Source organism: Gopherus flavomarginatus, chromosome 1 (genome assembly GCF_025201925.1).
Source record: "Gopherus flavomarginatus isolate rGopFla2 chromosome 1, rGopFla2.mat.asm, whole genome shotgun sequence".
Taxonomy (NCBI): domain Eukaryota; kingdom Metazoa; phylum Chordata; order Testudines; family Testudinidae; genus Gopherus; species Gopherus flavomarginatus.
In genome coordinates, this window is record NC_066617.1 from 146490800 (window position 1) to 146502131 (window position 11332).

The 11332-nt window shown below is 45.2% G+C and overlaps 1 protein-coding gene across 1 annotated transcript in view; it reads left to right on the forward strand.

Annotated features, from left to right (window-relative positions):
- LOC127046271 (ovostatin-like) overlaps positions 1-10154 on the forward strand; it is a 54010-nt gene extending 43856 nt beyond the window's left edge. Inside the window, exons 29-36 of the mRNA XM_050943103.1 lie at positions 2918-3138; positions 3840-4055; positions 6735-6859; positions 7242-7332; positions 7901-7969; positions 8989-9091; positions 9467-9541; positions 9932-10154. Of these exons, the coding sequence (XP_050799060.1) occupies positions 2918-3138; positions 3840-4055; positions 6735-6859; positions 7242-7332; positions 7901-7969; positions 8989-9091; positions 9467-9528 (887 nt within the window). The 3' untranslated portion in view covers positions 9529-9541; positions 9932-10154. The remainder of the gene's footprint in view (positions 1-2917; positions 3139-3839; positions 4056-6734; positions 6860-7241; positions 7333-7900; positions 7970-8988; positions 9092-9466; positions 9542-9931) is intronic.
- The last annotated feature ends 1178 nt before the right edge of the window (positions 10155-11332 follow it).

The following is an 11332-nucleotide window of genomic DNA, read 5'->3' on the forward strand; positions in this document are numbered from 1 at the left end:
AGATGATACTGCTACCTTTAATTCTTGTGTTCAAATTTAGAAACCATGGTAACTTTATCTGTCATGGAGTTTGACTCATTAGAAATACATAGGGAGATAGGCAGGCCCATACGTAGGCCAGTTGAAATGGAGATGCTGAGCAGATCTGTGTTTTGTTTTTTTTTTAACAAGTATCAGAGGGGTAGCCGTGTTAGTCTGGATCTGTAAAAGCAGCAAAGATTAGCCTATAAGGTGCCACAGGACTCTTTGCTTTTTTTTTATGCACAACTCAGATTAACCTTCCTCTCTATATACTGAAGGAGCCCTTGACTGTGATGCCCACATCCCTACCTCAGCCAGGCTTCCCAAGCTGTCCTCCTCCTGTGCAAATAGGTGCATGCAGATGTCCAATATTATGTAATACTTTGACACCAAACTTTTTGGTTATCAATTATAAGAATTTACTGGGCCTGATTCAGATCTCCCTTTCACTGGTGCAAATCAAGGGTAGCTGGAAGGAGAGAACTGGGACCAATGTCTCTCTTGCTTTATTTCTAGCCTTTTCTCTCAGTCTATCTGCCTTATCTTTTTTATGTGACTATCCTGTAGAAAGGGTGACATCTTGTGGCAAACGAATATAATTGCAGTCTAATCCAAATATCCTCAATCCCTACTCCTGCAGAGTAGTCTGCTGGAATATTGTGTTCAGTTCTGGTCCTCCTAGTCTTAAAAAGGATCTAGAAGAAATACAGGGGGGTCAGAGATAGAAGACAAAGCTGACTAGAGGAATGGGATGATTTCCATTAGAAGGTAAATTGAAGGAGTAAAAAAGAGTATTTAAAGCAGAGACGGAAAGAGGAGAAATAAAAGAATGATATGGAGAAGATAGATTGTGTGCTCCTGTTCTGCCTTTTTCATAATACCTGACTAAGGGAACATTCAATGACATTGAAAGGCAGCAAATTTAAAATTGATAAAAGCAAATGCTTATTAATAAAACACATAATTAGTACATGGAACTCAATGCTACTGGAGCCCATTGAGACCTAGAACTTATCAGGATTCATAAAAAATCAGAAGCATATATGGACAATAAGAATATCCAGTTACATGAGGTAGGATTAAAAAAAACCCCAAAGTTTGAAAGGGATTAAGTTGTTATATTTCACGGCGTAAGACTACCCATACCCAAAGTATGGAAAAAACGTCTTCCGTAACTGCCCACTTAGAAATTTCTTGCACTTTCCTCTGAAGTTGGCTGGTTCTGGCCACGGTCAGAGATAGGCTACTGGATGAGATGGACCACTGGGTGGGTATGGCATCGCAGTTTCTCGATTCTCCATGACCAGAGCTTCAGTGGAACATCAGGAGACTTAACCAACTATCAAATAATGGAGAGTTTCAACAAACTTTGTTTTGGATAGTTGAGGTTTGACTGCACCAAACAGTCTCCCTCAGAGTCTCAAATCCAGCCTCCTTTGTCTCCCTGCTCACCTCAGGAAAGGAAGATGCTGTGATTAGGAATGAAGCTTGCAGGATTTAACACCTGGTACACTCTACTTAGCCTTTGCAGTTCTCCCAGTCCTAGAGAGAGAGCCAGGGGTAAGAATCAGATTTTGCCCTCTTTACTTCGGTAAATCAGGAGTAACTGGATTTACTGGAACTGGCCAAGGTACAGAAAAGGCAACAAAAAATATGAGGGATATGGAATAACTTCCATCTGAGGTGAGATTAAAGATTGGGACTGTTCAGCTTAAAGAGGAGACCACTGAAGGGAGCTATGATAGAAAGCTATAAAGTCATGAGTGGTGTGGAGAAAGTGAATAAGGAAGTGTTATTTACTCCTTCACATAACACAAGAACCAAGGGTTACACAAAAAAGTGAATAAGCAGCAGGTTTAAAACAAACAGAAGAATGTGGATTGTGTTGCCAGGGGATGTTATGGAGGGCAAAAGTATAACTGGGTATGAAAAAGGAGGAGGAAAGGTTCATAGATGGCTATTAGCCAACATAGGCAGGGACCCAACCCTGTTCTCCGAGTGTCCCTAAACCTCTGACTGCTAGAAGCTGGGATTGGATGACAGGGGATGATGGATCACTCAATAGTTGCTCTGCTCTGTTCATTCCCTCTGACACATCTGGCACTGGACTCTGTCAGAAGACAGGATACTGGGCTAGATGAACCATTGGTCTGACCCACTATGGCCTTTCTTATGTTTCTATGTTCAGTGGAGTTTCTCTGAAGTTACACCAGTGTACATAAGAGGATCTGGCCAGAGGACTGAGACCTAAACATTTATGTCCCCTACTGGAGCGCAGAGCACTGAGTTTTTTTCTCCACTGTCCTCCCATCCTTCTGGAGAAAGAAATGCTATGTCTACACTTTATCCCACTGCTGGTGGTGTGTAGTGTGTGTGCAGCTGAATACCACAGTGAAAAGCAGGCTCCATCCATGCTGTAGTGTGTAGTTACATGGGTCAGTGAAAGGTTCTGGTGGTGGGGCTGTGTGTGTATGGGGGGGTCCCCACAGCTGGATCCTTGCACTATGATGAGGAAAAGCACCAGCAATGGGTAACTGGCAGAGCCTTTCTTTGCTGCCTCGCTCCTGCCAGAACCTTTCCACACTGCCCATGTCTTTCCCAGAAGTGGGGAAATGCTCCAGCAGCAGGGAGGCAAGTAGAAAGCCATGTACGGTAAGTACTTGGATACATACTCACAGCTTTCAAGCGTGTCTGTACTCTGCTCAGCTAAGCAGTGCCTCTCCACCTGCACTGCTATTTATACCTGTGCTAGGAGGGCTATCCATCTGTGTACTCTGCAGGCTGCCAAAAGAAGACATACCCAAAGCGACTGGGACTGGGTCTTCTGCATGGCAGCACGGACTACTAATTACTAAGCTTCTCTTCTGGTTCTTCACAATCTCCTTTGTGTTCTCAGGTGGCTCAGTGCACTGGGAGCGGGAGGTAAAGCCCCCTGCAGAAACATTCCCCTCTTTCTATTCTCGTGCCCCCTCTGCTGAGGTTGAGATGACCTGCTATGTGCTGCTGTCAGTGCTCCACAAACCCAAACGGACTCGAAAGGACCTAACATTCGCCTCACAGATTGTGCAGTGGATCATCAGACAGAAGAATTCCTATGGGGGCTTCTCTTCCACCCAGGTACAGCAACTACCTTCTGCCCTCTAATCACACCCAGGAAATCGCAGGCAGCTGCTCTCATAAGCCAGCTGCATTAGAGATTGAGAAAGAGCCAATGGGACTGTCATTGGCTACTTTCTCCCACATATAGTACAGACCCTATTCCAGAAGCTGGAGTAGCAGCTATGAAGGGATTGCACGCTTCCCCACACCCTGCCAGTTGCCACCCCTAGCCTCAGCCTCTACTTGCAAAATGGTTGGTGTGTGTGTGTGTGTGTGTGTGTGTGTGTGTGTGTAAATGTCATCTGCTGGGGGAACAGAACATTAGAGTTGAGTTCTGCTGCCCAGAAGACTATCTGGTCTTAAATGTGCCAAGGTGAAAGTCACATGGCAGCAGTTGAATAGTAACAGGTACAGTTAGATCTTCACATGGGTAGGAGCTCAGAGAATTCCTTTAGTCCCTGGTTCTCAGCCTATTACTGACATGTGTATGATTTGCTAACAGACACACCTGGTGCACTGAAGTGTTCTGGAGGTGTGCCCTAATGTTCTACAGGACTCAGTTTCCAAGATCAACTGGGGATGGGTTTGGGCTCATCTTCACTGAAATCTTGTGAGCCATGAAATGACTCTGGTCTGTACTGGAACCATTTGTTTAATAACCCCATGCAGTATCCCAACACAGTGTGTCTGTAATTGACAATTATTCTACACTTTTTCAGGACACAGTTATTGCTCTTCAAGCGCTGGCTGATTATGGTGCAGCAACCTACTCTGAGAATGGCCAAAACACAGTTAAAATCAGCTCCAGCAAGCCTTTTGAGAAAGTCTTTGAGGTGAATAGCCAGAACAGGCTACTGTTGCAGCAGAGTTCCCTGCCTGATGTCCCAGGGAATTATATCCTGGAAGTGAATGGCAACGGATGTGTCTTTGTGCAGGTAAGTGCTCACCCTACCCTTCAGCATGTGGCTTCTTCACCACATAATACAGCCTTTCTTCTTTTGTCTCTCTCTGTCTCCCTTCCTTCCTACCTCCTCTGTTATTTCTTTTCTTAAGACTCTTTGGACAAATATATCAACTTCTTTAACTCCAGTTCAGGAAGAAAGAAAAAATTGGCCCTTGGTGTTTTTTCTCTGTATCACACATGATTAGTTTTTTTCTCAGGTGATGACTGGTAACTGGACATGTGTCACACACAAACATCCTCCTATTTATTTGTAAAACTTGAGTTCCAGTTGAAGGAGTTTGGTTTGCCTATCTGTCAGTCATAGGGCTTTATACTACTGCCCATCTTTGTATTATCCAACTGCTTCCATGTCAAAAAAATAGCAATCTTCCTATTTGAGGTAAAAATCTGCCTGGGATATTTTAGTTTGAGTGGTTGGATAGGTAAATTTGTTAGATGTTTTCAGAGATTTTTTTTGGGGGGGGTGCAGGCATTTGTTTTGTAGATGTTTGATAGATGAGCGCCATCAGTGTTGTGAGTCTCATTGTTGCAATGGTGGAAAGATTTTTTTTCAAAGACGAAGGTTTTGCAGGATTTCCTAAAGATGGTCAGGCTCTGTATTCACCTGATCTCCTCTTGCAGTCTATCCCAGAGCCAGTTCCCTTCTACTGATCATGTCTTGTCCCTAGCTCTCACATGCTTCACTCTGGGCTTTTTGATTCACATCCTCCCAGAGGAGCCTATCTCCCTGGCAGAAATCACATCAGAATTCAGTCCTTAAACTATCGTCTTCAGACTGCAAGACAGGAATGGGAGGGAGAAGATGTGGGTCCTCTTCTGGTCTCTTCCACTGACTCACAGAGTGACCTTGAGTAAATCACTGCAACAAGGATGGTCCACAGGAAAAGCTGTAGTGAAGCAGTGCAGCACTGAATGGATGGGGAAAACGTTGTATGATGCAGCCAGAACTGGAACACGAGCATTATGAGGTCAAAAAAACCAAAGAGCTGCTATAGTTTACAATGGCTAACTCTGAGAGGCCAAAACTCTGTGCACCTCTCTTTAGAAACATTTCATCCATTAAAATAGCAACTGCCAAGAGGTTAACAACAGAAGCCATTTGGAATAGCACTTCCCCCTTGTTTCTGCGGAGTGGCTGCACCTTGAATCTTAACCGATATAGAGTGCTAGTCATGGTGAAAGGATCCTCCTAGACAAACGTCAAACTAAAGGAGAACAAACTTTGGACCCTACTTTGCTATCTCCAGACAACACAATCAATGAGAGGAAGGATAGTGATGTGATCAATGCACTGGACTCAGGGGATCTGGGTTGAATTCCTGGCTTTGGCAAAGTTGCCTATGTGACTTTGGGCAAGTCATTTAATCTCTGTGTGTCTCAATTCCCATCTGTAAAATGGGTATTGTTACAACCTGGTGCAGTACCCCCGTATAGTCATCAGTCTGTTGTGAGTGGGCCCAATCATTGTCATGAATGGGCCCAATCCAAGCCTATTAGAGCTAGAAACAGTGACTAGACTCTACCCAGATCCGAGACTCCCCAGAGCACTCAGAAGCTCAGATCTGTTGGTATATGGGCTGCTGTCATCCAGCTGCCCTAGATCCTGAAACCTCTCAAGCCTCCCAGTTGCTTACTCAAACTCCATCAGAGTCCCAACTAGGCTAAGGGACTCTGCGCTTCTACTGGGTCTTTGGCAGGAAAGTAAGGAATACAGGCTTAGCAAAGGTGTTTCTTAACCATCGTGGCTTTACTTTTAAAGCATTCAAGAGTTACAGATCTTTTAAAATAACAGAAGCCCTGAGACACACTGTCCCGAGTCCGATCTCATCCCTTCTGTAAGTCCCTGGTTTGTCAGACTCTGCTTAGCCTGAAATTCTCTCCTGCCCTCTCTCTTTCAAGCCCTTCTTACATATTGCAGTGGATGGGCCCCTGCACAGAGCAGAATCTTGCTCTTAAATAGGGCCATGACTCTGAGCCATGTGCTTGAACTGAGATGCTTCAGATCCCCCAGTTACGCTTGCCCCCTGCCCTTGTGGGCCCAGTGTGGAGACCATTGTTCCATGGGGTTGGGCCAATAGTTCAGTCATTCAGACTTTCAGTGATGGTCCTTCAGAAAGGAGCTAGGGCGGCTGTCTGGAATGCAGTGCAACAGGCTACCCTTGCACAAGTCCAGCTGAGTGTTCAACACATAGTGTACAATAGAATTAATAAATCTGATCCAGACATGTCCTACTCAGTCACAGTGATAGCATTTCCCTACCGCACAGAGTTTATAAGATGCAGATACATTGGTGATGAGAACCCTATAAATCCCTAGGCAGATCAAAAGGCTAATGGGGATTAATATTTTTTTCCCCACACTTCTGGCTGGCCACTTGGTGGCACACTTATTTCTGACGTTGTTCAGCTGGATGGAACTTCTGTTGTGGGGAAGGGAAGGTTTTTAATGTTACTGATGGAGAGCTTGGCAGTTTGGTGGTTTGCTGAAGTAGTTCTCCAGTCACTAAATGATACCCTTGGCGAGTTGGTGCATTCAGTCAGGATTTCTCCAGTCCATGGAGCAAAAAAAGGAGTTGCCAGGCACCACAATATGTGGGTCAATAGCTCAGACTGATTTCTAATTTTCATTACCATTTTTCATCTGTTTCAGACAACCCTGAGATACAACATTCTTCTTCCCAATAAGACTTCTGGGTTCTCTCTCTCAGTGCAGACGGCAAATGCTTCCTGCGCAGACAGTTTCCGGGCAAAGTTTGACATCGTCCTCTCAACCAGGTAACCTCCCTTCAATTGCCTGGATGACAAGAACTGGCTGGTTAAGACGAGATGGCTTTTGAAGGAACAGATTACAAATATTAAAGGGCTATTAGATGGTCTGTGTAAAATGCCTCAGGGTACTAATTGCCTTGGCCTGATAGACACTTACCCCAAGCCCCAGGGATACCACCTCTTTCCAGACAACTGTCCCTCCCTGGGGATACTTGTCCTCTTCTTGAACATCTATCATTGGTAATTTCCACACCTCTTCCATGTTAATAAATTATCAGCAATTACATGCAATTTGAAAAGGCCTTTGCAGGCTGTGTGTGCTCTGGAGCCGAAGGTGTCATGTTTCCTACACTCATGGTCCAGAGTGACCAAGTCCCTCTCATTTCAGTTACACTGGGAAACGCAATATCTCCAACATGGCCATTATCGACGTCAAGATGCTCTCTGGCTTTGTACCTGTCAGTTCATCCCTGCAGAAAGTAAGGAATGGCAGTCACATGAATAAGCCACCTCAGGGGGAAAGGGCGTTACAGAATATTACAGCATGGACTGGATAAAAAGAGGGGCCTGGTTAGCACTGAAAAAAAACTTTCATAGGGATTTTAATGTGTCAGTTGCACTTGAATAGATTCTGTATTATCAGCCTGGGGGTGACACCCTCCAGGAGTCCTGAGCAGGGGTCAGGGTGTCACAACTACCCTGTTTCCTAGATTGCTAAATTGTATGGAGCTCCCAGATAGAACCTGGCTAAATGGGAGTGAGATTCAGGGGAAGGAGGTGTCCTAATATGTACAAGGTTGAGGATCACTGAATTAGATTAACCAACTGGAATTCCAAACGGACTGTCTCCTGTATAAATGTTTAAGTATGTGCATTTCCTGACAAAGCCACTACACACTTGGGTCTCTAGCAAGTAATGATTATTTTTAGTGACCCATGCTATCCATTAGATAACACTTGGGCTCAGTCATTTACTGCAGATTCTGGGGTGTCTTGCTTTCAGTGATTATTAATATTTTAATATTTCCCACATTTCCTCGTCTAAAGCTTCGTGAGGATCAGAAAGTGATGCAGGTAGAAACCAAGCAAAACCACGTCCTCTTCTATCTCGAGAGTGTGAGTTCTGGAAAATCAATTATTTGGTTTGGGTTTATAAGGTTTTAATTTTGCGTAGAAGATACATGCATAGCCACTTCACATATGTGTGATAAACTGCATTGATCATGCACCTTTGCCCGTTAATTCATCTACCCTGAAACTATTCTAACATTCCAAATTCCTCAGCAGCTTCCAGCAGCCTCCTGTTCTTTTATTCAAAATAAAACACACACATAGTGTTTCCTCCTTTCAGTCACTGACTGCTGGGAGCCAGGGAGCAACCTCCCCAGTGTGCATACAGCTCCAGTAGGAGGTTTTCTTTAAAGCAGCCAGTGCTGGCCACCAGCATAGACAGGATACTGCACTAGATGGAGCACTAGTTTGATCTGGTCTGGAAATGTTGTTGTTTCTTCTCCTTCTCACACCTGCCACATAGAGAATTTCCACCTTCCTTCCAACCAAACTGCATCTTCCTCAGAACTGGAGCTAGCAGGACACAGTCCTGCCCCAGAAGCAGTTTTTCTAGTCAGAAAAAAGTGTTGCATCTTGAAAGTTGATTCCCCTGAGGCCCTGCAGGACTAGCAATGGGAGAGTTTACACCATTGGAAAGGGGAGATTCCCAGCTGCTCCATGGGATGCACAACCTCACTTCTATGCCTGGAGGGACTGCAAAACATTAGACTTCAATGTCATGACCATTTGGGATTTAGGCTATTTTAGGGCCTTTTTAGATGTTGTTTTTGCTTCCTCTGAGCTCTGTGTATTGGGACTCATGATGACTGAGGATCACAGCAATACAGGAAGGAGAGGAAAATTAGAACCAATAACATTAAAAAAAAACCTCTAAGATTGTTTCTAAAATGACTGATACAGGCAGGTAAATAATGGATGCCAGGGCTGGATTGCATCATGCACACAGGAGATGTGTGTGTTGGGAACCAACCACAGCTTAGCAGCCTCTGGGATTGACCCTTTACAGAAGAGTCAGTGTTCTGTGAAAAACAGCTGATGCCGACCTCTGTCCCCCACATTCCCAGGTCTCATGGACAACTCTCAGTTTCTCTTTCTCAGTTGAACAAGACCTTCCTGTGTCCAACATCAAACCAGCTTCAGTGCTGATCTACGATTACTATGAAACAGGTAGGAGGGTTTTGTTTAGACCATACACCAAATGGGGGGAAGTGTCACTGCATTTACTAAAGTTGATGGAGGGCCACTACAGCTGGGAGGTTGATAAGGGCCTTGGAACTCAATAGGGGTTTGAACTAAACCTACTCAAGTCAATGAAGAGACACCTGTTTACTGCAATGAGCTTTGGCTCAGGCCTTCTGTGCTGAATGTGCATTACAAGCCTGCTACTGAATAGGTGATGAACTAGAACTGAGAAGATTTCAAAGAGATCCATTCTGAGCTTCTGTGGATCAGGAATACTCCACAGGGAGGGGATGTTTGTGTGATGGGCATCAGAGATGGAGTGACTTCTTACTGCAATGGGAATGTTCCCATCCCTTCCAGATGAGACCGCTGTTGCAGAATACAAATCGCTCTGCAATGAGGCTGCCCCTGAAAGCATCTAATAGCCTTGGAAAGGTAAGTGAGAGCTGGAGACACTGAGCAGATACAAGGAGAATGTGATGAAGGTGGTGAGTGGAGAGCAGGAGGAAAGGTGAGGTAAGTGGGGAGCTGCACTGAGTAGATGCACCGAGGTGGGGTAAAGAGGTTGATAGAAGTTCCTGTAGGTGTTATATATAACACCTGTTCCCGAGAAAGCCTGGGTCACTAACCCAGAGGGGAATGGTGGGGGCTCACAGCCCAATGGGGGAGCCCTCAGAGTTCCTGTAGGAATTGGGATGCTTGTGTTGAGATGTGGAGACTACATCTGTACACAGGATTCAAGACTGAATCCATCCGCTCCTAGACTCTATGAATTCTGTGTTTGCCTTGTTCTCGCTGATGTTTCTGCTTTACTTTTTTCTCCAGGACTGTTGTGAACGATGAACAAGTGATCGTTTCCCATTTTCCTCTATGTTCAGTCACAGAAAGGGCCATTTCATTGCACTTCACCCTTCTAATCACAAGGGTCCATGGCAACATGTCATTTTTACCTGAACTTAGGCCTGATGCTTCCTTCCATGAAGCTTTTCTCCAGGTCCATATCCTGAACATGTATTAGTTATCTTCAATAAATCTTCTCATTATTGGAGATGTGTACCCAGTCTGTGTTTTGCTTTTGTTTTATAATTTGGTACCAATTAGGACTTTCCCCACAACTCCAATGGGCTGGATGTTTCTGCTGCAATGATCAGAGATGCCATTGTTAACTATGGAGAAATTTCTATAGCCAACAGAATCAGAAGGCCCATCTCAGAGTGATTGATTCAAGCTGTCTCTATGGACCTAGGCAGAGAGCAGTGCAAGGTGCCACATTTGGAAGATTTCTTTTACTGCTACAGGGGCAAGCAACTTTTTTTTTTTTTTTTTTTAATGACAGTTCACATAGTGCAGAAACTGATCGGAAAACCAAAGGCAGATAGAGCTTGGATGCAGTGATCTCTGCTCTATCTGACCTCCAGGGACCACCTGGAATGGTCACATCAGCAAGAGCCTCTGCTCGGCCTCTACCCAACAGCAAGGAGATTCTGTTCCAGCAGCATTTTACTGCAATAGCCTTTTCCTGCCCATAGCATCATGTCAGAAAGGGAAATGCAGCCACATCTAATAATCATTGGTTGCTATTGTCATGCAGCACATTTGGCTATTGATCTGTCTCTCTTCTCTCCTCCTTGGGCCCCATCTCCCTTGTATCCTATGCAATAGCACTTCCATCCCCACCCTCTTGCACCTGCATCACTTATAACTCCAGTCCTGGAGGGAGATGTTTCCTGCTCCTCCTGTAGGTGCTGCTGCCCTCAGTCACGACATCCTAGGATCTGCAGCAGGGGCTGCTGCTCCACCACTGCAGCGCTCCTAGCACAGCAGCCAACGCCTGGGATTTCATGGCCAGTGACACAATTTCAGCCCCAGCTGGAGCCAGCCTGGGAATGACTCAAGATTCCAGCTCTCATGCATTTCAAACCCTGCCTAGGAGCAATCCTTCTGATTGGCTGTCTTCCTCACTTGCCCACCTCTTGGGGAACAGCAGCCAACCAGGGCTGCTGCAGGTGTCAGACAGTGTGTCCCCCCTCCCATCAAGGGCCAGAGCTGTTTTCAGATAGAAGTGATGGAGGGAGCAATTGACACCATCCTTATTGAAGGGAAGAGGGCAGTACTGAGCAGAAAGATCAGCTCAGAGTTATCCTACTCACCTTTACTGTGAACAATGGGTCAGCCTGCTTCTCCTCCCTGCAACACTGGTAAAGGTCAGAGGAGGCAAAGACTCCC